This window comes from Lutjanus erythropterus, chromosome 16 (genome assembly GCF_056507025.1).
Source record: "Lutjanus erythropterus isolate fLutEry1 chromosome 16, fLutEry1.hap2, whole genome shotgun sequence".
NCBI lineage: Eukaryota > Metazoa > Chordata > Actinopteri > Lutjaniformes > Lutjanidae > Lutjanus > Lutjanus erythropterus.
Genome location: NC_139332.1, coordinates 30,110,207 through 30,138,091, shown reverse-complemented (window position 1 = coordinate 30,138,091; position 27,885 = coordinate 30,110,207). Strand labels below are relative to the sequence as shown.

The window sequence follows — 27,885 nt, the reverse complement described above, 5'->3', positions numbered from 1 at the left end:
TCTACTGTCTTTTTATGCACAAGACTGTTGCTATTAATACTTCATCTCAGGTGTAATAAAACCACAACAGACGACAAAATATATGTATGTAATTTTATTGTATAAAAAATTAAACTCTTACAGTATAAATGTGTACAAGTTTATGTCAGTTCTCTCAGCTCTATGCTCCCTGTCCCTCCTCTTCTGTCTGCTCAGAGCTGTTTGTTTCCACTGGATCTGTGAGCGCCATCAGTTCCTTTATCTTCACATAAATTTCACAGCCTGCTGGGAAGCGATTTCTCTGAAAGCGAGATAAGAAATTTTCATACGAATCATCTTCATGTTCTTCTGCAACTGTTAAAGACCACTGAAGATTTCATCAGAAGTTGGTGTGTTTATGCCAAGTCACTGATACGGAGGGAGTAGAGTTGTCATGATACCAGAATTTAAAATTTTGACACAATACTAGAAATAAAATATAATTCTTAATGCCTCTTTTCACAGCGAAAACAACAGAAAGTTCTAGGAACACAAAAAAGTTTTTTTTAAATTAACAACTTGTTGAGATAATAAACAAGTGCTGGTACAGAAAAAAAGTCACTGAATACTGGTTTTGCCCAATAAAAAAAATTTCAGACAGGACAATAAAAACTGAACTGAGGTCTTTTTCACATAGATATTTTTTTTTATAGCTACAGTACTTCCAGTACTAAAAGATACTTTTGTCAACCTTAAGAGTGAGTATTAGTACCAGGCATAGGACAAAATAAATCATAGGAGGAAGACTTTCTTAAACGTTGCATTAAGAGAATCAAAATGTTGAGTATAAAATTAAAATACCATGTCAACTTTTCAACTTCATTCTTGACATTTCGACTATGCACACGTCCACACAGACACACACACAGTTTGTTTTGAGTCCACAGTAGATGAAGCATACCTGCAGACAGAGACGCAGCAGGCCTCCTCCCTCATCCTGCATCTCCAGAGACGTCAGGAACAGAGGCAGTGACTTCTCTGTTATTCTGTTTCCTACAGCACACACACACACACACACACACACACACACACACATTTTAATTAAATCTTCACTGGTCTTTACATGACTTAATTATTTAATTTGTGCAGAGCTCAGGGGAAGGAGCAGCTAATTAGCGACCAGTTTTATACAAAACAAATTAAAATATAGTTTGTTTCATTAATCCAAGGTGACCTGTAAATAATAAACCTCCTATTTTTACTTCTTATGAAGCTTTTTTTTTTAAACAAATGACAATACAAACAAAGCAAAAATGTATATTGTGATCATAACACAGCATATAATAGACTCTGCAGATTTATCCTTAGATGTCCTTTTCTTACTCATCATTGTACAATGTTTGATGCGCTTAAATGGCCATGTCTAAATGTAAAAAGACACATTCACTGTCTTCAGCTTATATTTAAATGTATTCATTTCAATTTGTTAGTTCATCACACTTGATCCTAATAAATACATCTGAAAAAAATCATCTGTGCTAAAAAGCCTGTAAAAAAACATAAAGCTTATGTTCAACATGAATTACACCTGAAAATATTCCTGCTATCAGACTTAACTAATATTTGTGTTGAGGTGAAAGGTGATCTGGTTTGATATGTTTTTCTTTGTAAACTGGGATTAACACACCCCAGTTACTGACCTGCCAGGTTGAGGGAGGTGAGCGTTGTGTTTCCAGGCATAATGAGCTCACCGTCCCTGTACTGCACCGACTGGTCCAGCAGGAGGTTCACGATCCCCGCCGCCTCCACCTGCTGGTGGAGAGGGAGAGGAGCTACCAAGTACCTGACAGCTAATGTGCAAATCATGTTCATCATTCAGAATTAAAAAAAAGTGTATCAAACAAACCTCATTCAGGGCAATGCTTGATTTATCCTTCAGAAAAAAAAAACACAAAGTAAAATTAGATTATTAAAAGCAGTATACTGTACTGTGCATGTTTATATCCTTCATGGTTCTAGACAGATTCAGAGAGCACGTTTAATACCTCCAGAGCAGATACTTGTTTCTCTTTGTTCCCTGCTTTGCCACCTTTACTCTGAGGCACCTTTCCATCAGAAGCTAGAAGAGATTCAAACAGGAAACAGTGAAAAGATCAACACTGTTGCTGTCAGATGATAACAGAATAACTGTTTATTTGCAACAGAAGTGATTACATTTCTTGGTTGACTTGAGGTTCTCTTTGTTGGCTGCTGGTTTCTCGTCTCTTTTCGATTCTTTTCCTTCCTGTAAGTTCAAAGATATAAAGATAACTTGTCACTGCAGACCACAGATGCCACCAGAGCTGCACCACAGTTTCACTTTTGCTCTCTTTGTTTTACACAGTTATTTTTGACACACTACCTTTTTTTTGCTCTTGTTCTCTCCCTTGCTGACGCTCAGTGACGTGCTGCTGGATACTGAGGGAAGATGTCCAGCAGGCGACGCGTCAGAATCCGCTCTTGAAGATGACTGCAAAGATGTAGTGAGAAAATCCAAAATGTGCCAACTAGAATCTCTCAAATGTGTTCTTGTACTTCTAAACATTCTTAGATAGAAGGGTTCCATTAAGGTTTCTCCAGATTTCCAGGTTTCTATCCAGAACCATTTTTTAAAAGAAACAGTTCATCAGGGGCTCTTTGTAAGACTGAGGGTTCCTTTAAGAATCTTTTCATTCAAAGAGCACTTTTTGGAGGGGTTCTTTGTACCATAATATAAAAGGGTCCTTGGTAGAACCCCTTGAGGAACCCCTTGGTTTCTAGAGGGCACTGGATGGAACCATTACACCATAGAGGGGTTCTCTGTAGATCCTCTCAGATGGGGCTCTAGGTGAAACCTTTCACAGTATAACCCTCGATGTTCTAGGTTCTACATGGAATTATCTGAAAGGTTTCCAAACCAAAAATGGTTCTTTTATGGGGCAAGGTGAAGAACCCTGTATGGTTTGAGATAATACATTTGGAACCCTTTCACAGATGGTTAAAGGTATAACCCTTCATGTTAGGTTCTGGGTAAAACTCTCTGAAAAGGTTCTACCAGGGACCGAATTGGTTCTCTTACGGGGCAAACTGAAGAACCCTTTATGGTTCTAGATAAAAACCCTTGGAACCCCTTCAAAGATGGCTCTAGGTATATCCCTTTATATTGGTTTCCCCTGGAACCTTTTCAGAGAATTCTACCTAAAGTCCAACATATAAGGGTTCTCCTTTAGAACCTCTAATAGGGGGTTCTGAGTGGACCCTTTCACAGATGGTTCTAGATATAACCCTTTAGTGTTAGGGGTGTACTTGTAAGGCTCAATTTTGCAGAGTCATGTCAGTCAGTCGTTACTTTTTGATGTCTAGGATTATAATTAATTTTAAGTTAGTGTAGGTATTAAAGGGATAGTTCGAATAATTTCAAGTGTGCTTGTATGAGGTACTTATCCATAATCAGTGTATTATCTACAGTAGATGGTGAGTGGCACACCTGGTGCTTCTCCAAACTGGGGGTGCGCCGACCACCATCTATTTAAGGTAACACTGTCTACGGAACCTACTATAACCCCACCTTAAAAAAATCTGATCTGTCCCTTTAACTTTTAGGATTTTAAGTTAGTGTGTGTATGAATGTTCCACTTTGCTGCACTTACAGACTGCGTTCTCTCCAGGAGCAGCTTCCTCCTCTCCACAACTTCTTCATGAGTTAGAGCAAACTCACCAAGTATCTGAAAAGGGAAGTGGTTAAGGGGTGGAGGCTTATTATCAAATTATATAATATAATGTAATAAGCAGAATATAATTTAAAAGATCTTAACCGCTGATTTAAATGCATTATTTCCTGGGTTAAAATCTTTAATGTAAATGGATACCACAGCCAGTTGAGCAGCTCCTGAGTCTCCAATCTGATTGTTGGACAGCGAGAGAACGAGCAAAGCACGATTCAACCTCAGGCCCTGTGGATGAAGACAACTCGTCAGCGGCCGTGAGGGGAACATAGAGAGGGAACGTGGAGTCAGTTCTGTTCTGATTCTACCTGTGCGATATGTGTAGCACCTTCGTCGCCAATAGAATTAAATGCCAGGTTGAGTGACGAGAGGTTCCTGTTGGCAGATCTTGGGGTTGAGAGAGCTGATCCAATTAGACGAGCGCCCTCGTCTCCTATCCGGTTATTTCTCAGGGACAAGTGAGTGAGGCTGGACGAAAGAAGCACGGGACGTGAATCAGACATGTTTGTGTTCATCCATCAAGAACCTTAACTGTTTTCGACTTATAAGATCTTGCCTACCCACAAAGGCAGCCAGACTAAATATATTAGGGCGTAGCTAACTTGAGATGTGACCCCAAATGTCGCTTTTTACAGGAAAAGAGAAAGGTGCCACTTTTTCTGAGGGGCAGGTCAGTTGTCATTGTTTAGTCATTGTTGTCTCAATTGATGTCTGTCTATGATTGTTTTATTGTTAGTCTGTTTACATCAGAGTGTTGCCTAACCAGCTGAACCAGGCACAAGGACTGCAACAGCTAGAAGTCCTACATACATCAGGTGCATTTTTATTTAAATGTAATAATGCCTACATGTGTTTTCCCTCTCAAATGAATAAATACAATGAAAATGAATAACGTGTGTGAATGCTAGTTGCTAATATGTAACTGCTTGGTGACTCACGTGCTGTTTTCAGAGAGAAGGAGGTGGAAACTCTGCTCGGGAAGAGGGTTGCCCTCCAATGTCACAGAACTAACGAACATCAAAGAGGAGAGGAAGGATCAGTAACCTGCTGTGCTTAACTCTGACAAAGACGTGTCCAACAAACTGCGCTGTAGATTTCTCTACAGCTCTACAACATTTCGTGACTGATTTATTTTCCCGGCCTTCCACCCAGATTGCATTGGACCCACTGTGATGCAGGGAGCCACAAAACAACGTGTGAATGACAGCAGAATCCACTCACCTGAGGTTGGAGCACGGTGATATTGTGTTCGTGAGGGAGATTACCATTCGGTCTGTCAGTCCCGCCTGCCAAAACCTGCCGCACAGTGGACACGATTACACAAACAAACAAGAACAAAGCAGTGACAGCTGTAACCGTGTTCCCTGTAACAGGAGTGCACCTCTCTGCATCAGCTCATTACTCACTGAAGGCTCTGCAGCTCGTTCAAAGAGAGAAGCATCTTCTGCAGCACTCTGATCATCTGCTCATCCACCTTCCATCCTGTTTGTTCGAGACAGATTATATCATGTTTATCAAACATCCGGAAGAAATACTGAATCACATCAACCACAGGGGGGCACTCTAAGAAATAAAGGTGCTACTTAGAACCATACAGCGTTTTTCTGCTTCTCCCCTTCTTTTTTATTAATGGTTGAAACTTTTTAAAAGTTTCACCTTGCAACCTTTTCAAAGGGTTCTACCTAGAACCCAGCATAAAGACTTACACCTTGAACTATCTGTGAAAGGTTCCACACAGATCCCCATTAGAGAGGTTCTCCAGAGAACCCATTTAAGGTGTAATACTTCCACCCAGTAGCATCTATGAGGGTTCTATCCAGAACATTTACCCCTCCCTAGGGTGCACAGAATTCTACCAAGAATCATTTTATGTTCCAAGGGTTTCATCTAGAACCTATCCACTTTCTACTGAGAACCCTTTCACATTTAAAGGGTTTCATTTAGAACCCACCTGCAGGTTCTACAGAGAATCGTTCTACGGTGTAATGGTTCCACCCTGTACCCTCTCTGGACATTTTATCCAGAACTTTTCCACCTCCTAATGGCGCTAATGAGAATTCTGCAAAGAACTCTGTTATGTTCCAAGGTTTTCATCTAGAATGCAGCCAGAGGGTTCTACCATAAATCCTTTTATATTCCAAGGGTTTCATCTAGAACACACCCAGGCAGTTCTTCTATGGCGTAATGGTTCTATCCGGTACCCTCTCTGGGCATTCTATTCAGAACCTTCCCACCTGCTAAGGGTGCTAACAAGAATTCTAACAAGAACCCTTTTACATTTCAAGGGTTTCATCTAGAACCCACCAGAACCCCTGTATGGTTTAATGGTTCCACTCAGTACCCTCTCTGGGGGTTCTATCCAGAACCTTTCCACCTTCTAAGGGTGCTAACAAGAGCCCAACAAAGCTCTAGAGAGAACCTTTTTATATTTCAAAGGTTTCACCTTGAACCGTCTTGTCTTCTGAAAGTTCCACAAAGAACCATATGGTATCCTACAGATGAAGCAAAAAATGATTAAATCCTATATACCCTATATAGTTCTTCAAAAATGGTTCTTCAGAAGCAAACGGTTCTGGGTACAACCTCAACCCTCCATGAAGAACCCCTTTAGAACCCTAATTTCTGAGGGCAAACGGTTGTAGACCACTCAGGGTGTCATGAGAATTTAAAAAGAGGAAAATATCAAACCAGAGACAAATGCAGCTGTAAACACTTCTTTTGTTCCTACCAAAAACCTTCAGGTTCTTGGCACTGAGCGGGTCTTCATTCTCCAGCTCCACCTCGAGGCACGGCGTAGACCAGAAACCTTCAGCATTCATCTGAGACTGGCTGTCCTCTGAGGATACAGTGATGATAATTATGAGTGAACTGAAGCTCAGATTATATAAAAGAACAGTTACTGTACATTCAAACTTCCTTTATAATGCTTTAATCAATCTATTAAATATTATAGAATAATATCAGTGCTAATTCAGATAACATCCACTTACATCAGTTAATGTGAACAAACAAAATTAAAGCTGGAAAATATACAAGTATCTGATATGTGATACACCAAGATAATAGCATGTGTCTGTCTGTGTCTTTGTCAGTACAGATCTGTTCAGATCATGAACAGCTCCTGTTTACCTGCGTCCACTCCTTCGGTTTCAGTGATGGAGGAGGAGGCTGGTTGCTTGGTGCTAACAGCCGGGACGTCCCTCATGTCCAGCAGAGCACAGAGCCTGGGGAAGTCAATCTCCACGTTGCCCGAGCACTGATATTCATCTGCGGGATAATGGGTTTAAACTAAAGCATGGACCATATGTCTCATCTGTTCACAAAAGATAGCCTGATAATGTTACATACCAAACGTCTGAGCATCCAATGTTTCGATTGGAGTCTGTCCTAAAAACAACAGAAAGGCCAGAGTTTACACCCTTAAACTACAAAAGTGAATATGAGTTACCATTTCACATAAAATAGCTAGTGACTGAGAGGCATTTCATCCCTGACATCTATTAAGATTCCTTAAATGCTACAATCCAATGTTTTCCTGCTTCACTGCCATCTGCTCAGCACATGGCAGGTTACAGTATGATTCAGTCTGCTGTGACAATAATGTGAGAAAAGCTACAAATGTGTGAATGAGCCTAAAGTACTGCTAAAACTACCACTTATTTTCAGAATTCAGAAGTAACAGAAGTACAGAAGTATATTTAGTAATGTACTTAAATATAATTTTGAAGTATTTGTGTTGAATTTAACAACTGCTGTATTACTCTGCATGGTTACATTTTAAACTAGTTAAGTACAGTACTTGACTAAATGTACTCAGTTCCAACACTACTCCTATTTTTGTTTTGTACATTGAGATTTTTTAATTATAATGGAGTATTATAGTTTGGTATTAGCTAACTACACTTATTACTTCTTCCACTACTGCTTATTTCAAAAACTGTATTTAAACCTGTGAAAATGAAGACCCAGTACTTATGTGTTTTGTTACACAAAATAATAATACAACACTACTTTTAAAACATTTTAGAAAGCTATGTTGTCAATAACAATTAGCTAGCCAACAGTTCATTTGAAGGGTTGGCTAGCTAACGCCTATTAATGAAAGACTCAGTGGTCCAACCTGTATTTTTTAGGTCCTCATCTTCAACATTCGCCTTGTCTGCTTTCTCTTTTTGTCTCTTTCTAGACATTGTTGTGTCTAAGCGTCTAAACATAGCTTGTTAAAACATTAGATAAGTGAAATGATAGCGCTCTACTGCTGGCTAAATGAACCCTTGAGCGTCGTTGTTGTTGCTATGGTAACCAACTCTCAGAGCCCAACCCATATTTTTATCGCGAGACTTCCGGGTCGTTGGAGCGTTTCTTTTCGATCTTTCTTTTGGCATATTTGAAAATTATTGTTAGTGCTAAGCAGTATTTTATGTGTCTTTTATGATAGTAGCGGTGCTTAGAACACCACCATTAATGGGAACTGTGTATTAACTCATCAGTATGCAACTGCCGTAATATCGCGAGAGTTCTAAAATAAGGATGGGTGTCTTCAGACTTTGAAATACTTGCACTATATATTGATTACACCCTTTATTTCATTTATATTGTTTTTATTTCTTCTTTTATATATTCAGGTATTTATTGGTAGGATTTTACAGTTTTTTTTTTTTATTTCTCACCAAATTATTCCATTTGATCCTTTTTCTTTTTTTCTTTGCTTTTTTCATTTATGCTTATGCTATTTTTAATCTCATGTTAATTGTTGACTGTTGTCTGAATGAGATTATAATCAATCATTTCTATTGTTTATATCATCTTAAGTAGCTGTAAGACAAGGAAATTATTACTGTCTACACTCAGCAGAACTGCTTGAGAGCCGGGTTATTGTGAATGTGGAGCAATATCCATTCACCGAGGAGATAAGCTTTTCATTTCAGATAATAGAGCCCTTGAGTTTCAAAAGAGTAGCAAACAATATGAAAAGATGGCAGTTTAACTTCACTCTCAACATCCTCCTTCTAGTGTTTCACACTGATACAGAGGCTCCATCAGCTTAATGACACATTCATTAAGTGAAGTGCATCAAAGAAAGTGCAAGCGTTTCAAAAAGTAAATTAAAGAGAAATTCATTTTGAGCTGCTGCGATGGATTAATCTCTGAGAGGCTGTCCACACCTGTAACTCTTTGAACAATAGCACTTTACCAACATTATCATGTTAGAAAAGTAAAATCAAACACTATTAGACTCTTTTCAGATATGAATGAAGTGTAACTTCAACCACACTGGTAGTAAACTAGCAGAGTACCAACGCAGGTTTACCATGTAGATACACTTTAGCCTTTTTTGTGAGATATCTAAGAAATATTCAAAGCGTAACGACATAAAATGTATTCACAATAATGTAGTGCTTTTTATTAAAAAAACAAACAAACAAAAAACAAATATAAAACAAAAAAGTAAAAACCAACAGCATTTTTCATGACTTAAGAATCATAATTACAAACTTTTAACGAGTGGAAGAAGTTTTTTTTTGACAAACTGTACACATCACAAAATGTCCGCCAATCTGCCATTTACAATGCTTGCATCTTATTTTGTGATTGTCTAAAAATAACTAAACGAATCACACAAAAAACACACAAATACAAGTACAAGCATCATACAATGACTGCTATCACAAAACGGAACCATTTCCTATTTGAAAGAAAAAACAAAAAATAATAATAACATGATATCGGGCTGACAGCTTTTACTTTTGCTTCTGTCGCTGTTTAAAAATATCATAACATTTTTATGTTGGTTTGTTTTTTTAGTGTTCAACACTTTGCAGCAAAAAACAAGGAGTACATTTCTCCTTTTAAAAGTAAATATTATTAACAATATTCAGTGACAAAGGTGTCGTTGCTGAGTCACTGTCATGTCCCAATGCCTTCTGTGTCCGTTTGACATTCTTCTCGCTCATGCAGTACATAGATGAATTTCATTTATAGGCAACGAAAAACTCAGCTTAAGATTTTATGTCACCATCAGGACAAGTTAAGGTGAGATTTTATGGACATTTTAAAAAAATCATTTTTCCTCCGAGCTTAAGTGTCTTCATTATAGTAATACAAACGGAAGAAATTATAATATTATCATTATTATAATAATCATAATACATTTAGGGCTGAGTCCTGTACAGTACAATAATAAACAAAATCCATTTTTCAAGATATTGCTTTTGGAGACACTCCTCAATGTAAAGTGTGTATATTTACATAAACTTGGCACTGTACAGCTTCCCGTTCCCTCTCCGTCTCCCTCCGTCAGTGTCTCATTCTCGTCTCTCTTCTGTCAGTTTTACCGCACTGGGACATTGCAGGCTGTCCCTTTTTAGCAGAGGCATTTGGGGGGAAAAAAAAAAAGAAATCTCATCAAATATCACAATTTCTTTTTTTTTTTTTTTCTAAACATTCTCCATGGCAACCAGGAACATAGTCTAAAGACAAAAAAAGATCTCAAGTCCCTTCCCCTCCCCAATATACAGTATACACCGCCCCACCCGTCTCACAGAATATAAGAAAATATGACCATCACGATACATTTCATGTTATGTTTTCCATAGTTTTCTTAAAACTGTTAATTGCCATCGAGCCCTTATTTTTTTTTCTCATTTTTTTAAAAAGGTATATCTTCAAGAAATCTGGCAGAGTACAGACACACAATACGTGTGTACGCACGCACACACTCGCACACAAGGCAGTCGCGGAGAGCACGGCTGTGTAAGGCGTTACAGTTAAAGCCGGTGTCCCCCCCCCCCCCTTCCCTTCCCCGCGCGCACGCCTGATTTAGTTAAGCTGGTGAATCATGTTACTTCAAAAAAGAGGGGCGAAGCTGACTGCCTCACAAGAAAAAAAAATAATTAAAAATTAAAACCTCGACAAGACACTTTGACTGACAAAATAAAAAAAAGCGCACACTCAATCCTCCCCTCCCCCTCCCTCTAAAAACAAACACACCCCAAGCCTCTTCTGTTCCTAAATGAGTTACTACAGTATAACAGGAAAAAAGATAATAGACTTTTTAACTTGCTTTCTTTTTTTCAGACTGCATCATCCAATACTGTGAGTGTTAGTGTGTTTTCATTATAGATACATTACACAGAGCTTCACAATATCCATGGTACCAAAAGTGCAGTTCTCCGCCCTCGTTTCTCTCTTTCTAATGAGCAGCATCTGAGCACACCGCTCAACTTACATTTCTCCTATGCCGTTTTCCCCCACAGCTCTTCTCTCGTCTGATATATTTTGTCATTGCAGCTAGGTCCCACTAGGGGGAACAATTCTCCAGCATTCACATCCCTTCCCTCTGTCCATTCCTATTCAGTACCACTTGTTTCTGATGCTTGCTAGTGGAATTCATCTACCCATGTCTGTAATATTCAATGCATTTTAAGTGCATGGGGTATTTCTCCTATGTTCATTTTTTAAAAAAAAAAGAAACAGATTTTGCATCATACTACTTAAATAAGCAAGAAGTCTGGGTCAGCTCTCTCTTCGTGCTCCTTGAGAACTCTTTGAAAAGCTGAAATTGCCATGGAGTCAGCGCTTCCAAACCCCCTCCACGCTCTCAGAGTTGAGATGACAAGTCTTGGAAGAGGTAAACTGTTGGAAGAGGCCCCCAGGGATGCATTGTGGTTCCTTAATGGTCGGACGACCGGCAATGCTCATTTCCCTTCTTGCTGTCTCTCCATTTTCTGCCCCCCGTGCTCACAAAAGTGAAAGGCAGTGTGCTTGACAGGCACGTGGCGACCGTTATTTCCTGCCCACGAAGTCGCCGAATCCGAGCGTCCGTCGCCGAAGCCGCCGCCCTGCGCCCTCCTCCAGGAGATAAGTGACATCTATGGCTGTTGGAGGAACACAGAGAGAGAGGAGGGATTAGGAGCTTAGACAGAAACGGCTGACACGCAGGGTATTATATCAAATGAAGTGCAAAGGCAAAGATAGGCAAAGGTGGCTTCAAAAGTGTTCAAAAACCCTGACAAAGTTCGCAAAGTCCTTTATAACAGAAAGCCTGGGAGGGTGCGTCTAAAAATGTCTGTAGTTCTCGGAAACCACTCATCAGACTTTTGACAGGTGCGTTCAGGTGTCATTTTGGGCAGCAAATTCTAGTCTATAATTTGCCAGACAGAGTCCCTGCCATTAAAAGTTTTGGTACAGTTCTTCATTCTTTTTCTAACTTTTAATCCACAAATAAAAAGTCAAACTTGATCTGTTTCTCTGTCATGCTTTGTCAGCAAATGCTTCCTCAGCACTTCCTACAGCTGCTTTTCACTTGAAGGAGGAGCACAATGATGTCTTTTGGAAAGATTTTACTGTGAAGGAGCTGCAGGATAAGGCTGGCGATAGTCTACCTTTTTGTTATTGTCAACAAATCCAATGAAAAGACCAACAAGAAAGCAACAATCTGTTAGTCTATCTATTAGTCTATGACTTTCCTACCCTGTCTATGACACCAAAAATTTTGTAAGAATTTACAACTTCCTTTGTCATTTACTGTACATTACAATAATAGAATAAAAGTAGGAGGATAAAAATAAGGAGAATCATAAATATGGTTTCACGCTAGCTGGCGCACCCTATTAGAAAAATCCTTGTGACGACATGCGCTGGTGCTTAAGTTCTAGCTCTTGTTCTTCAGCTGCATTGTTATACGCTCACCAATGCAACAGCATGACAGACTGCAAACTTTACAAACCGAGTCTCTAAATCACCACAAACCACAAAACTAATTGTGATGAAAGCAGAAAACAGTGACAGAAAAAAAGCGCAGGTGATGTGTTGTCAGCCATCCCAGAGCACCGCGGAGCGTGCAGCAGAGCCCCGCAGGAGAGACGCTCTGCAGTGCGCTGGGATTTTATACCTGAACTATGGACTGAAGAATGGCCACTATTACTTCTTATGACTGTTTTGAAACATGTTTGCACATCAGAGTTGACAAAGAAAGGCATTTAAACTTGAGGTACACTAAAACATGAGACTTAGGCTGATACTGAAGAAAAAACAGAATGAATCATAGTATATTTGTGTTGAACAGCCAAATCTGACTGACAGAAGTCTGAGTGGGGCAGAGCTCTTCTTATTCTTTTAACACTCAGATTCGCCACTGACTGCAAGAGTTAAAAGTTGGTCTAGATTTACATGCTTCATGGTAATATTAGAGAGCAGATTGAAGAAATGAAACAACAGACTGAAACACTGCATGGGGGGGAAGAGACTTGGGCAAAGCAGCAGATCTGAAAACTGACTTGGCCATCTGTTAGATTCATTCTAATAAGAGTTTAATCTAACTAAATACTGCCTAATGGGCAGTTTCCCCCCCAAACTTTGAACTTAGCCATTCAGAAACATTAAACAATGTGTTTTCAAGATGTGTTTAAAGGGTGTGTCATGGAAAGTGGTCTGAAACTTGAACCCTAGTTTATCTGTGGACCTACCCCCCTGCTTTGTTCCCGGTCCCTCACCATTCTTGCTGGGAGTTCTGTGCAGCAGATCCAGTAGGATTTTGTTGAGCCGTTCCCTCTGGGCCTCCCTCCTGCCCAGCACCGGGTGGTGCAGTGGCGAGGAGGCAGAGGACGATGGGAGCTCTAGCATCTCTCCTAACCTCTCTGTGGAACTCTCCTCCAGCTCCTTACGCTCCTCAGCGTCCTGCCCGTCCTCCTCATCCTCCTCCTCGTCTTCATCCTCGTCTCCCTCCCCGTCCCTTTCTGCTCTTCTGGGCTTGGCTGAGAGGAGTTCAGGATCCTCTGGAGGTATGTCCATGTCGTCCTCTATTCCTCTCCCGTCCTCAGCCTCAGGTGGGAAGTCATCACCGCGGTCACAAGAGGAGGCATCGTCCTCGCAGCCTCCAGTTCCTTTGGGCCGTTCGCTCTTCCAGGCAGAACGGCCGCCGTTCCTCTTGTAGTTGTCGGGAACATAGTGAGGCTGGAAAAATGACACAAAACGACCCAGGTCAAATAGTGTTTGACAGTACTCCTCAATGGTTTATTTAGCTGACTTTGGTTCCAGATGGTTAGGGTTCGCCAAAAAAAAAAAGTGCAACATACTTTAGAAATCAACAAAAAGTTTTGGAAACTCATCTTAGTTTTAGGTTTCTGTTACAGGTCTGAACTAAATCAATGCAGTGAAACTTCAGGTCCATCTGGTCCTCCATGGAGACAAAACAAACAAAAGTAAAAAGAATTTCCTGTACTCAGCTACCATTCTGTGGAATGAACAACCTACGAGCATGAAGATGATTAACTTCACAGTTAACTTTAAATCCATGTTAAAATAAATGGCTGAGGGGCTGACTGCCCTTTTATATCAGGAGCCAAGAACAGTAAATCTTAGGATGTTCTTGGTAAGGCTATAGCACATTTTCTGCATTGCATATTGCTCTTAATGTATAGTGTTGTATATATTTTATCACAAATCATTCCATCACAATATATTGGGATCAGGTTTCATAGATTAATATTGATGCATACTGTATTGGTTGCACTTTTCTTTTAAATGAAATCATGTATGTTTAGATGCTGCCTGCAGCCCTTCTGCTGCTTTTTTCATGTTGCTCCTTTTTCATCATCTTGGGCATGTTTGGCTAAAGAGGCCTCATGTATTTCAATAAATGAGTCAACTTCACATGGCACAAAATTAGCATGAGCCAACTGCTGGTAATCTATTGAATGGCTGGCAAAACTTGAACATTCAGTAATCAAATGGCCGTTGGGCAAAAAAGTTAATTTTACACCCTGGAGTTTAATAAAAAGATAAGAGGCATAATATTCAACATTTAAAAAAATGCATAAATTCATATAAATATAATCCCTTTGAAACATCACTTAAGACCCACTACAAGTGTGTGGTAGTGTCTATATCTGCTCTCTGTCTGTAATTATAATAATCTTTATTTATAGGGCAGTTTTCAAAATTCACATTACAAAGTGCTTCACAAAGGCAGCAAAATAAAACAGCACGGTACCAAGTTTTTCACAATTTGTCATTATTTTGCTGTGCTCAGGACGCTTTACCAACCCAAAATGTCAGTATCTGATATTCTGGGAAAGAGACTCAACAATCTCTCTGGTGCATTTAAGAACAGCTCAGACAAGTCCGTCTGATTCTATCTTTAAAAACACAGAAAGAAGTTAAAGTTGCATGGGAAGCTGTCATCTCTGTTCAACTCTCTCAGCACTTCAGTTTTAAACTGGGCATAATTAGCCACACAAATACATAGATGTCAACATGCTGTTATATGTAATATGTGGATGTGGTTCACTGCAAACAATGTGGTTTGGATCACGAAGAATTAGCAGGTATGTGTTCTGTCATTTGTTTTTGGTCAGCCCCGCCTTCACATGTGATGGTGCTGGAGGCTGCCTGAACACTGTGAGCGAGGCCAAATATACTCTGTAATATTACCTCCGCTCTTAAAATATCTTTCAGCATTTATAAATCAGTAATAGATCCCAATGTAGCAGCCCCACCCGGTCAGGACCCCCATCATCACTCTCACCGAGAAGTCTCTTTTGGGCGTGAGCCGCTTGGGGAAGTGGTTGAAGGCATATGGCTTGGTGCAGACCGGGTAGCGGTTACGATGGATCTTGTAGAACAGGTGAGCCGACTTGTCCAGACGGTAATCACAGATGTACACATCCTGCTCTTTCACATTCTTCGGCCGTCCTGTTGAAGGGAACACAGTTTGTATTAGCCAAGAGCTGTTGTGATTCAAGTCATTACAAAATATTTGAAAACCAAATGTGTAGGATGCTCCAGTCACAACTTTGGGGGCCGACTGCGATTACTGGAAGCAGTGTCGCCCGATACTGATCTCCAATAATGGGACCTTCATTATTATGCTATATAGAACTACAAATACGTTTCATGATCACATTCTAGCCACACGTGCATCAACCTTCATGGCCGTTCGAGTATATATTTCTGAGTTTATGAGGTGCGCTTGAATGCAACATGAAGTCTCTGTTGGCCCCCCACGTGTTTGCAAAACAAAGCGATGTAGACTTCACATCTTACGAGGTGCACCTGAATGCACCATGAAGTCCCTGCCACTGAGTGTCAAACTTCAGCAGCAGAAAACAGAGGCAGTGTACTCATAAATGAAATCTAAGTGCAGTAGAGACCCTGCAGTATTATTTTTTATTACATAAATATTTTGGTGCAAACATTTACCTGTCAGTTTGGCAGACAGTCTTTACTTGTCAAAAGGAAAAATCTATTAGGCAACATTTGGCAGTTGTTAATACTGGACCCTCTGATCAGCGTTTTTAGAGACCACCGATCAAACTATTAACAACGAATATTGCATGATAGTGATCAGCGGCTGATCAATTAAAGTACCATTAGACAGGCTTTAACAAAAGCATACCAGCACTGCATTTTCTGAAGTCAGAGCTGAGCCATACAGGGACTGTTTGTTTATCAGCACTGTCTTGTGTGCTTCGTTCACACATTTACACCTGGCAGTGGACAAGCACATCTGCATTTTAGACAGTTCACTGAGCTTCAGTCAAGCAACAAGAAAACCTCAGCAGTAATGGCAGAAAAAGAAGGGGAGTAAAAAAAAAAAATACAACAAACAATCCAAACCAGCATGAGAGTTTGCACACGTGTTTCATCTCACCTTTGCAGTAAGTGTAGAGATCGAGGACACAGCAGGTTCCCACCACCGCCTCCAGGGGGATGATCTCATAGAGCGGCATACGGAATAACTCGTTCTGATAAAACCGCCGTGATGGAGAGTGATGAGTCTCATGAGGACGGAAGTAGTGGTGGCCAAAGGCAAACCTCTCACCCCTTTGAAATTTGAGCAGATAACGAAAATGCTGGCAAATTAAACAATGTAAATAAACTTGATGAACACAATAATAATCCACAAAACAAACTTTCATCTTACTGGCAAGTATCTACAGTACATCATGCTAGCTGTCTAAAACACTCCATCTGATGAACTTACTTTTCATTCTTCCAGAGTTTCTCAATTCGGAAGATGTCGAGTTTGTCTCGGTTGATGTGAGACAAGAGACGGTAAGACTGTCTGACAGGTTGGCCCTCAGGTGTGCGTCTGCTGTCTCTCATCAGATACACACAGTCACCTGCACACAGGACACACACACGCTGACAGGTTACGAAGTGAAGTTTTACAAGAAACTGACTGACTGCTTGATACTAAAGTCAGCTGACAGGTAACATCTCAATACAGAAAACACTCCCCTGCCAGGATGTTGAAGAGACTCAAAATTTTGGCAAGTCAAAACATTTAAAGGCAGCGAAATCGCAGAGCAGACTGCATTACATTCACATTCAAATAAAGAGAGCAATTAAAGCAACAGATCTGCTTTCACTTTCGACTTGTGCTACTTGTGCTAGTGTCACTGATAAAGTCTGAGTTGACACTGAACAAGGACGGGGATTCAAAGCTTAAGAAACATTATTCCTCTTGACCTTTATGAATTCAGCGTACTGCAGTTCATGATGTTTTTTTACACGGTTGAACAAGTTTGTTGTGTTGTTTTCCAGCGCTGACACATGCATTCTTTGCATGTGATTTGTTCTTGCTTATCATCATGTGCTTTAAATCAGAAATACTTCTAAATAAGGGATAATCATCCCCTTCAAGGGAAGAACTCTTTGCCTTCTGCTCCAGACATTTGATTTTTGTTTTGCTCATCTGCTCTCTGTTTTAAATTAACTCTTCTGCTCTGGACTGCAGCTGCAACATCCAGGAAATTTTGACTGCTGATGCTGCTGGGTGGCTGGCTGCTGATTTAAAAAGCACTTGATTTGAAAAGTTTTCTACGTGCAGAAAACACATTTTAAATGTCAATAACACAGTCGATCACATTCCATTAATAGTGCAGCTCTAAGTCTGGCCCTTGAAATGGTATAATTCACTTGAATTGCCTTTAGTAAATTGTTATAAACACAGCTTAGAGACTATCTTAAATGTCCCCTGTGGTGTTTCTGTCCTCTTGTAGCGCTATGTAGCTTCATGTGGGTAATGTGATACAAAGTCCTAAGAAGATGGAGATGATTTTCAGGGGGAGTAAACTGCTCTAAAAGGGTAGAAACTGATCATTTCTAAACGTTGGTGATCTCATGGCTGCTGGTTTCTATTCTGTCTTTACCTTGATGTAGCAGCAGGTCATCTCTAAGGAGGCAAATGTAGTAGACAGAGCCAGCCTGGGCGTAGCTAGGCTGAGGTATCATGGGAACTTCCTGTAATGATAATAACACAAATGGGTGAGATTAGATGGAAGAGCTGACAGAGGTGACATCAGCCTTACTTCAATTAGAAGGAAAACTGGTTTAGATGTTAATGTTGGTTATATCTAGGGAACAGACATACCCTGTCTACAGACCGAGGGTCACACTGCTCACACAGGTAGTGCTCCACCTCGGTCTCCAGCCGCATGCAATCAAAGTGCTGCCACACCTGCAGTGACAAAAAACAGCTGTTCAATCACAGAGAAAGAGAAACTTCAAGAGAAAAGACAGTTGAATCCGTATCTCCCCAGCTGATACTGAAAGTGACTCCGTCTTAAAAGAATAAGAGCCGTGCTCTGAGTCTGTAAATGCATTTGCAACCATCTCCTTGATGAACAACTGTGGTAGTTTAAATCAATATTTGTAACCTTCCTTGTTTCCTTCGTCTAAAAATAACAGAAAATTTACACAAAGGACTGACTGTGCACTCTCCTTTGGGAAATCTCCTTGACAAAGTACTCCTTAAGTTAGGTAAAGTCTCTGGAGAAACAGGTGTAAGCCAGTAAGGCAAATTAAATTCATCTTTCTCTCTCTTTTAGTAAAAATATAGATTTTTCACCCACTGATCTCAGTTATTTGTGTTTGACAGCTTGCTTCTTCTTACCATGCACTTTTCACACTGGATCATTAGGCCTTCGTCCTTGTACATTCCACAGATGCAACGGATGACGTCGTCGTCCTTGTCGTGGGACCCCGGCCCTCCTCCTCCGTGGTGGTGGTGGCCATGGTCGCGCTCCAGCGAATCCGAGCTGTCGGCCTCGCTGGCGGTCTCGCCCACGATCTCATCAATCTGGACTGCGGCTTCGTGACGGGCGCTGTAGTAGGCTTTCCGCAGCCGGCACACGTCCCTGCCTATCGATGACTTCCTGCCGTAATATTTCTGGCGGGAGAACAAGACAGGTGTAAATGCAGGTGCTTTTCTAAATTTATTTTATTTTCTGCCAAAAACAGTAAATTTTCAGGAAATCGTCTCAGTGAGCCTGTTACTGACGCTTGGCACAAGGACATGAAGTCCTCACAAACAGCATCAAGAGATGACATAAATCACAAATAAAAGGTAGAAGAATGCACATTTGACCCAAGAATTATACCTTCATCATTCAGTCACTCAGACAAGATTGAGCTGATCTGCCTGCAGGTTTACGGGCAATTTCCCGCAGAACAAAGGTCACTGACACAGAAAGATGCTTTGATGCTTTGCAGCTGCAAGAAGATTGCAGAGAATGCTACACCCCACACCTAGGGATGGGATCTGTAAACTGATTCCAGTTGAGAACCAGTTCCAAATTGTCAAATCCATGGGAATTGTATATCTCTGAGCATATGGATTCCTTTTATCGATGCTGGCATGTTTTTAATGATCGTTGTGGATCCATGAACAATGATGTCAAACTCATGCATCTACACTGCTGGAAACTTGCAGCAAGGAGGAGTCACAGAGGAGAGGAAAAAGGCATCAATAAAGCAAAAATTGGACTGGTAAACACAACCGATAATGACACTGGTATCAATAAAATGTCATTAATTTCCATCCCTAGCCACAATTTAACAATAAATCACATTTCCCTCAGGCTTTTTCTCAGTCTTGGGACCACTGGGAGAATCTAATTTAGACGTCCACTTCAAACTTCTCTGACTGGAAGAGTAAGCGCCTCTGAGAGGTTTCAAGTGGCACTTGTTTAAACTGCTAAGCTATACAGATGTAAATCAAACGAGTCTGCAACGTGTGCACAGAGGATCAGCAGTCATGAAGTTATATCCCATTTGGGAGGTGTTTGTGTGTGAGACAGGAAGAAAGAAAGGAGCTGACTGACTGAGTGGGAGGAAGAATGTGTTAGTGCCGCACAGTAACAGCCTAAATGATGATTTTGATGAGGCTTTTTGATACTGTTAGGGCTCTAAGAATGTGGGATTAAACTCAAGAGACTCACATGTGTTATTATCAGTGTTATTAAATGAGGAAAACTGGATGCTGCAGCAGCTTTAGCCTTCAAAATCAGATCTGACTCCCTTGGCAGTGGGTTTATCACTGGTTAATAGAGCGTTTCCACCATAAAAACTTTCCCTGTGGAACAAGAACCTTTTAAAGAACACAGGATCTAAACCTGTGTTTTGACCAGAGGAACCAGGGACTAAATTAATGTCATACATGATAGTTCCAAGTGTAAAATATCTTCCTGCTCTTGTGGGAGTACTTTCTGATAGTTCAGGAACTATCAAGGCGGTGCTTGCGAGGCTTAATGTTGCCGACTGGTCAAACAAGACCACCGAGAACGGAAAGACAGAGAGAGAGGGAACAGTCTGCAAGACTAAATGAGGGAGTTTACGGTTCTTCAGATGCGTAGGAGACGCAAAACAGGAATGTGTAAAAGGGAGTTTCGGTTCATTCATTTTCCTAGTTTGGATCCAGCATACAGACAATAATTCAGTTTTGGTGAGCGCTAAAGTTCCTTCTTTTAAATACTGTGGGGCAAATTCACAAAGAATGGATTGCGGTCACTGACAGTACCATTAATTCAGGATTCCATATTTTCCAAAGTCTAATTCAAGCACTTTTCAAGCCGTTTGAAAGTGCATTTTGCTTTTCCAGCACTTTACAGCTGTGGTAAATGACATATTTATATAAATATTCTCAAAATGATTAGACCCCATTTCATTTCTTCATCACATTAAATGAGATGCTATTGCACTATGAACAACCAAAATAATGTTTTGTGACACAATTCACTCAAATTAAAGGAATACAAGTCAGCTTGACATAACATTCACACTAAGAAGCACAAATTTCAATAAAATCCTTTTAATTTTTGTATTCATTTCTTGTTTTAAAGCCAGCATTCATTGGAACAGCAACATCATGGCATGTTGGCATCTTTTAACCTCCCATTAATTGTTCAATCAGAGGGCACACCGACAAAAAAAAAAGTGTAAACACACATTTAGAGTTCCAAGCAAGGCTTTAGTGTAGTCATCTTCATTTTGTGCAAAAGGCAAAAGCAATTAGGCTCTCTGTCTTATTTTATTGCTTTCTCTAAAAAGCAAACTATTCAATCAGAGTGATTTATTTTTAAGGTCAGAAAATTACAAATTCAAGCTGTTTCAAGAACTTTAGCTGAAATTCAAGCACTTTTCAAACCTTGACTCTCCCTCATGTGTCCTGGTGCATGAGGGAGAGCTGTTTCCTCTCCTGCTCTGCTCTATGTTGGACTCTTAGAACGTTCGACCATAGTCTGTTTCCAACAGCACTAGGCTTTATGTTGTTTTTCAGTTTCAGAGGTTAATATCAGGTATTGTCTGACCAATCTGTGCACATATAATGTAGGCTTCTGTGATGCACTTCGCCTTGCTAAAATCACTGCTGCCACATTCCCTGGAAATCTGGGCGTTACACACTTTTAAGCACTAATAATTTTCACTCTGTCCGCATGTGGTTATTAGCACTGGTGTTTGTGATTCGGCTTCTTTTCGCAGTGAGGCTCATTTGCATAGAAAGGGGCCAATTATGTGCCGAGTACATGCGTATTACCTCAGTTAAAAATGTGCAAATAGCACCAGAGCACTGAGACGCTACTTGCTCTTTTCATCATGTTTGTGCCTCTTTTGTAGTTTGCAACATGCTTCTCAACAGACAGTACTATGAAATTATTTCTTTTTAAAAGAAGGGTCATAAATGTTAGCAAATGTTAGTTAATGGGACATCTGCCTACCTCAGCATTGCGGAACACCTTGAGCATGTCCGTGTCGAACGCTTCAACGGTCTTGTAGTGGCCGGTGAGGATTTGCTTCTCGATGGTGCTCAGGTCCAGAGGGTCAGACACCTTCTCATAGTACTGGCTGTTCCTAAGGGCACACACAAAGAAAAAAAAGAAAACAAAGAACAGGATTAGTGTCCGGAAGTCTAGTTCAAAATGATCTAAAACCACTGGTTTAAAATCCATTAAACTTTTAAGAGCCTCCCAGCAGACATTACACTGCCAACCACAACAGTGTAAATCCCATGTAGCCAAAGAAAAATAATGAGCTGTTATTGTTTTGACACAAAGTGATTACTATCAATACTGGACCAGAATCAAAGCACAGGCTGTCACGGCTGAAATGTGTGGCACGAGATAAAACTGTTACACTATGTGGGTGCTGTACACTGACAGACGAGATAACACCATAACACTGCTGTCTGAAAAACAGTAAAACATTATGAATGACCCAGACGATATGCTGGTTTGCACTTCTACACACTCTCACCTTTTCCTGGATGGGAGGTTCACCAGTGGAGCAGCGAGCGTCTGGCCAGCTGAATCTGAGTTAAGAGGAAAAAATAACATTCCTGTCATCATTTCTCAATCACAGAGCCGGATCATTCAGTCAATATTAGATATTAACATAGAGGCACTGACAGATGTGTTTTAGAGGCCTGATCGGACCTCAGATCAGGCTAGAGGTCACACTATTGAGAAGATAGTATAACAGAATAAGAAAGAAAACTAGGCCCACATACTCCCATATGTTCTGAGTATTTTAAAAAAAAAATCCTGTTTCCCATTTAATTTTTTATTTCCCAGGAAATGGAAAATGGTTTGGATAGACACTAACCCTTGTAGCTGGTGATCATGTCACAAATCTCCTTGAAGATGTGTGCAAGGCGAGCAGTGCGTGTGACTTCTGTGTTTTCCTCAGCAGCGGCAAGTCTCCGTGTGCGAACTGACCGCGACGTCTGCAGGGCCGAGAACTGCGTCAGAAACACATCTAGAAAAAAAGGACACAAGTGTTATACATTGAGTTTCTGTTTTTATTATTCATTTGACAGGGATGATAGCTAATTCGCAGTCCTTGTCCCTGGTTATGCTTTTCAGGGATAAAACACAAGATATAACACTCTAAAACACACGTGGAAACTACAAACAGTAATACAATCAACAATGACTGAAAACAAACAACCACTATAAACATAATTGAGGCAACAGTGACTGAGAACAAAGAACCACTGAACAATAAGTGAAACAACAATGACAGAATACCAAACACTACTAGAAACATTAAACAACAATGATCGAACACAGACAAACACCCACTACAAACACTGAGACAACAATGACTAAAATCAACAATTAAGAACACTTGACGAAATGACAGTTAAGAACAACAAAAGGAAATTATACAAATTAGACTTGCACTTGTTTGAGCCATAGTTTTTCCTTAGCATTAAAAACCTTTAGAAAATTTGACTTCATTTCAGATCACTTACAGGCTCAGCCTTAAGACTAAATTCACACAATAAATTTGACAGCTTATTTCAGTGTTGCCACTAAAACAGGTTTTTCACAACTTTCTTCTCACTTATTTCACTTTCTCCTCACGCCTTTACGCTCACCTGACTTGATGTTGCCGTCGTCACGGATGACTCCTCCCCAGCGTGTATATATGGACAGGCTGCTGGCGTCCCTCTCTCTCTCACCCTCCCTCTTCAGCAGCTCCTGTTTCTCCCTCATCTTCTCCCAGTTCCTCAGGAGAAACACTCGGTGCTTCAGCACAAAGTTCCTGATGATTGACGGAGAGGACAGGGGTGTGAAGACAGCGTGTGTCTGTGAATGTCAACATCAACTCACACTTCATTAATTAACATGTCAACTGTGCTTTGCTCTCTGATGGGAGTTCTTTTAACGGAAAATCTTAAACCCCATTACTCCATTCCATTAAGGAAGTACTGAGCTGAGGAGCAAAAATTGCACTCATTTGATTTTTCTGACTTGCGCTGATTATTAATTCAGAAATTCAACCAAATGTTTTATATTGAAATGCTTTAAAAGCAAATCATAATGCAAGATTTCTGATTAGAGAAGTGAAATGTGTTTGTTTTTTAATCCCTTTGTCAAAGTCCAAATGAAAAGGGCGTTTCAAGAGTACCTAGATTCCTATATTGACAATTCACCAAGTGAAATAATATGGGCAGGTGGGACATTGTGCAACGCTGGGAGGACTTTGATTGAATGTTGAAGAGTGGGCATGTCAACAAAAAACATACAGAGTGGTTCAAACCTGTTCTAAAATCATTGGAGTGAATCCAGGAGATATAAATCATTTTTGCAACCAACTAATCCTCCAAAAAGCAACTAGTGTCTTGGCTTCTTCTGGACACATTCCTGCTGGTGATTTTGTTCTTTTGCCATCGGTGCATCGTCATATTTTACCTGCCTGTAAAACTAACCACTATTCTAAATCTCTACAATCTGTCTACTGAATGCTTCGTAGCATTTTTTAAACCATTAACCTCCAGCTAGCAAGCTAATTAAGCTTAGCTCTGTGCTGCTAAAAGTTTTGTTTTATAGAAAGAGGACATGATTCATAACTGATTTTTTGGGGTGTATACTGTTAAATAAGTGTGCAAGATGACTGGGAATGTGATCTAAAAAGGGTTAAAAATGCATTTTTCCATTTCATCTTGACTTAAACGCACTCATCACATTAGCAACAAAATAAAAATCTCTTGAACCTAATTTGCACCTGCTAAATAAGTGATGGAGGGGGGGGGACAAAAAAGTGTTTGTTATTAAATTATAATCTCTATTATAATCAGTGTAATCAGTTCCAGCAAAATCTTTGCAGGAAACTAATGGTAGACAGAGTGAGTGTGATCATTTCTATCAAACATGCCTCATCAATTGCTCTAATAGACTTTGGCTTCTATTGTGTATCACTTGTGTGTCAGAGTGTGTGCATGTTTACCTCTCTCTGTTGGACATGGGCTTCATGAGATGAGGGTAAAACTTGTTGCTGTCACTCGACTCTTCCTCCTGAAGATAAAGAAAATTATGTAAATGTTTTCATGGCCAAGTTCAATCACAACTTCTAAAGATTCATACTTAAGCTTATATTTAAAATATACCATCATATACAATTGTAGGTCATACCATTCAGCCCTAATTCAAAAGTATGCCCTTTAAGGTATTTTGAGTTACTTTTTTAGACACCTTGTGGCCCACTAAGAGTACCTCTGAGACACAGACACATTCATGCCCTACATAGACACTGCACCTGATATTTAATACAAGGCTGCCACACTTGGACAAATGTTTTATTAACCAGGCAATAGCTGCAGCTAAATAACAACAGTTATTTAAGTTTCAAATTAGAGAATTCCACAGCAAAATGTTGTAGTATCTATTCAGATGCAAAGAAAGAGTCTTTAAAGACTTATTTTAAGTACAAGCAAACTGATACAAACACATGTCAATATTCTAACTTTCATCACTCACTCGTTTTTTAAGCTGGTGTTTGGACTTCCTCTTCTCCTTGAGTCGTCCCAGCCGCCGAGTCCCTCCCGTCTTCCCAGGAAGCCCGTTAATACGCTGGCTCTTCCCTCCGATGATGCCCCGGCAGCTCTCTGAGCCACACTTACACACTTGCTGCAAAGCAGAGGAAAAACAGAAACTGCCAAGTGAGAAAAATAGAAGCAGCTGTGATGATGGCTCTGAACATTAAGTATCCACAGCGTTACTCAGTGAGGAGGTCGAAGACGGTTGCCGGTGCCTCACCTGCTCTTCTGTATTGAAGGAATGGAAGTTGTAGTCGTAGGTGAGCTCAGTGCCGCTGCTGATGTCCTTGAGAGCAAAGAGACCAATTCTGTACACGCCGTTCACCGACCTAAGAGAGAGAAGTCACAGGGAGTGGGTGGGTGCAGCATTTGCATGATTTATATTTATTTTTCAAAGACTCCCCCTGTATCTCTTAGCCGTGCTTTCGGGAATGTTGGTGGCCATTTTACCTGTTCACAGATAAAATTCCAGGATTTTTAATTGCTGATTTTAATTGCTACTGCAGTTAAAGTTTTTAAATTGCTCTTATTTACTTATTCATTAGTCTTGCTGCCAATTTCTGCAACTTTATCTATTAACACTGTTAATATTTTCTTTGTCTTAGCCTTGTATTCTTCCTTTATAGATGCCTCCAAGCTTTTCTAAGTTTTCATATTGAATGTCTGCACCTCAGCACCACTGTAAATGAGGGTTCTCCATCAATGTGTTTTCCAAGAATATGAATTAAAAAAAAGGATGATAACAAAGTCTACATTTAATTATACATAAGATTTCTAATTAAATTCTAAATTTAATGATATTTTGCTATTCTGTTCTGTGCATGAGACAACTATGACACATCTGCCCATCCTAGGAGGGTGATCCCTCCTCTGTGGCTCTCCCTGAGGTTCATTACATTTTTTTTCACTGTTAAAGGGTTTTTCTGGGAGTTTGTCCTTTCTCTTTTGAGGGCCTACAGGACAGGGGGTGGTGCACGTTGTATAGATTGTAAAGCCTCCTTAGGCAAATTGTGATTTGTGACATTTGTCTATATAAATAAACACTGACTTTAGTAGAAGCAAAGTTACTTTCCAACACATTCCCTGGTGCGTTTTTATGTTGTATTTTGAGACGAAAGGAGAAGAGGACTGCCCCGGTTTTCATTTGCTCAGTTTGGCTCAACACATTGTCATCATCCCTGTTTCCCCCCCCCTCTCCAAATGAAGCAGTGCCCCAGCCTTTCACCATTCTTCCAAGAATAAAGCGTGGTACTCTGTTTGCCAGCCACTTGATAATTTATTCCTTCTATAGGGGTAAAAAGCTGGTTCAGCGCATTGTCTTCAGGCAGTACAGCTGTATCTAAGGCCCGGCTGCATGTAATCTCTCTTCTGTGACAAGATGGATGACTCGTCAGGCTTTGTGCCGAGAATCCTCCATCCTTGTGGAGTCTTTTATTTCAGCCCAGCCACTCTACATTACGCACACACACGTACACCGACCAGTGCCCTAGATTATGAGCTGGTTTATGCTGAAGGGCAGAGGCTACAGCTCGATGGTCGACTCTCTTAAGGTCGTTAGCAGTCCACAATCAAACCCTGGGAGGGTTAAAACTGACGACACGTGTTGCAGATTCATTATATACAGGCCAACCACATCTAAAGTAGTAGTAGGTTACACTTGTAAAAGTCAGGCACAGGGAGGCCTGCTGAGTCCGCTCTCCGATTGCAGTGGATTTAGCCATGCTGTGAGAACAATCCCTCAGGAAACCAGTGAATTGTTTTGGCGTGGTGCGAGGCCTTTAAGCCATTTAGGTCTCTGAACACTGGCAGAGACTGACTGAGGTGATCTCATCAGATTACCACCACACAACCACATTAATAAGGTTGGGGTTTTGAGGCAGAGCTCTCTCATTTACAATGAAGTGCACCTGCTACACGTGTCCCTTTTAGAGCTTGGGTAAGATACCCAAACTAGGGCAACACAATATTACTCAACATACACTGTGATACTCATCTTTACCAAACTCCTATATATAAATTCTGCCTTAATAATAGACTCTAACACCAATACAAATAATGCCACATATGCATGCATAAAGAAGTGGTTCTAAAACTTTTTTCCAATAATACAACCCCTTTAAAATATTTTTCAGCCAAGCACCCACTGACTAGTGCAAAATATTTCTGGTAGAACTACTATGTTTGTACCAAATGTGATGAACTTCCATCAAGATGTTCTTGAGATATAGCGTTCAAAAGAACATAACCGGCGGACAACCCAAAAACATAATTCTTTTGGTCACAGCTCTTGCCAGTGCAGTGGCATTAAAAAAATGCCTATAAAAAGAGGTACAATAAAGTGCTAAGCCATCAGTGTCAACTCACTGAGATAAATCTCATTAAAACACATTCTTCCTCATACCAACTGTATTTTGTTAGCCCTGCTTTCACCTTATTTTTTCAGGTCTTTGTCCATGTTTACAACTGTAAACACGGAGAAAGTTTACAGCTGTAGAAAGAACCATTTCTACTAAAAACATCTGACAAGGGGACTACTGACAAAAACTAGCCTTTAGTTAACTCAGGTGCATTTACATTCAT

The 27,885-nt window shown here is 40.3% G+C and overlaps 2 protein-coding genes across 3 annotated transcripts in view; both read right to left on the bottom strand.

Moving 5' to 3' along the window:
- Positions 1 to 94: 94 nt before the first annotated feature.
- On the bottom strand, positions 95 to 8,090 carry lrrc71 (leucine rich repeat containing 71). The gene is made up of 17 exons (XM_084739035.1): positions 7,822 to 8,090; positions 7,050 to 7,088; positions 6,831 to 6,968; positions 6,430 to 6,537; positions 5,108 to 5,183; positions 4,923 to 4,997; positions 4,640 to 4,708; positions 4,010 to 4,169; positions 3,846 to 3,929; positions 3,627 to 3,701; positions 2,360 to 2,467; positions 2,173 to 2,242; positions 2,004 to 2,077; positions 1,865 to 1,891; positions 1,659 to 1,767; positions 920 to 1,011; positions 95 to 280 (listed from the first exon to the last, which is right to left on the bottom strand). The coding sequence occupies exons 1-17, from the start codon at positions 7,913 to 7,915 to the stop codon at positions 161 to 163; spliced, it is 1,518 nt and encodes a 505-aa protein (XP_084595161.1). The 5' UTR covers positions 7,916 to 8,090; the 3' UTR covers positions 95 to 160.
- Positions 8,091 to 9,079: 989 nt separating this feature from the next.
- Positions 9,080 to 27,885, bottom strand: part of ash1l (ash1 (absent, small, or homeotic)-like (Drosophila)) — a 47,655-nt gene continuing 28,849 nt past the window's right edge. For both annotated transcript variants that reach the window (XM_084739788.1, XM_084739787.1), the window contains exons 13-27: positions 25,526 to 25,634; positions 25,247 to 25,396; positions 24,717 to 24,784; positions 23,365 to 23,531; positions 22,587 to 22,739; positions 22,239 to 22,293; positions 21,704 to 21,836; positions 18,601 to 18,876; positions 18,079 to 18,165; positions 17,858 to 17,948; positions 16,687 to 16,825; positions 16,354 to 16,526; positions 15,229 to 15,395; positions 13,169 to 13,655; positions 9,080 to 11,578 (exon numbers count right to left, since the gene is read on the bottom strand). In XM_084739788.1, coding sequence (XP_084595914.1) covers positions 11,487 to 11,578; positions 13,169 to 13,655; positions 15,229 to 15,395; positions 16,354 to 16,526; positions 16,687 to 16,825; positions 17,858 to 17,948; positions 18,079 to 18,165; positions 18,601 to 18,876; positions 21,704 to 21,836; positions 22,239 to 22,293; positions 22,587 to 22,739; positions 23,365 to 23,531; positions 24,717 to 24,784; positions 25,247 to 25,396; positions 25,526 to 25,634 — 2,347 coding nt within the window. In that variant the 3' untranslated portion in view covers positions 9,080 to 11,486. The remainder of the gene's footprint in view (positions 11,579 to 13,168; positions 13,656 to 15,228; positions 15,396 to 16,353; positions 16,527 to 16,686; positions 16,826 to 17,857; positions 17,949 to 18,078; positions 18,166 to 18,600; positions 18,877 to 21,703; positions 21,837 to 22,238; positions 22,294 to 22,586; positions 22,740 to 23,364; positions 23,532 to 24,716; positions 24,785 to 25,246; positions 25,397 to 25,525; positions 25,635 to 27,885) is intronic.

Coding starts and splice junctions, on each gene's coding strand:
- lrrc71 (XM_084739035.1), bottom strand. CDS start 7,915: ATGTTTAGACGCTTAGACACAACAATGTCTAGAAAGAGACAAAAAGAG. Junction 6,538..6,830: donor AACCGAAGGAGTGGACGCAG/GTAAACAGGAGC, acceptor CTGTATCCTCAG/AGGACAGCCAGTCTCAGATG. Junction 2,078..2,172: donor CCTCAAGTCAACCAAGAAAT/GTAATCACTTCT, acceptor AATCTCTTCTAG/CTTCTGATGGAAAGGTGCCT.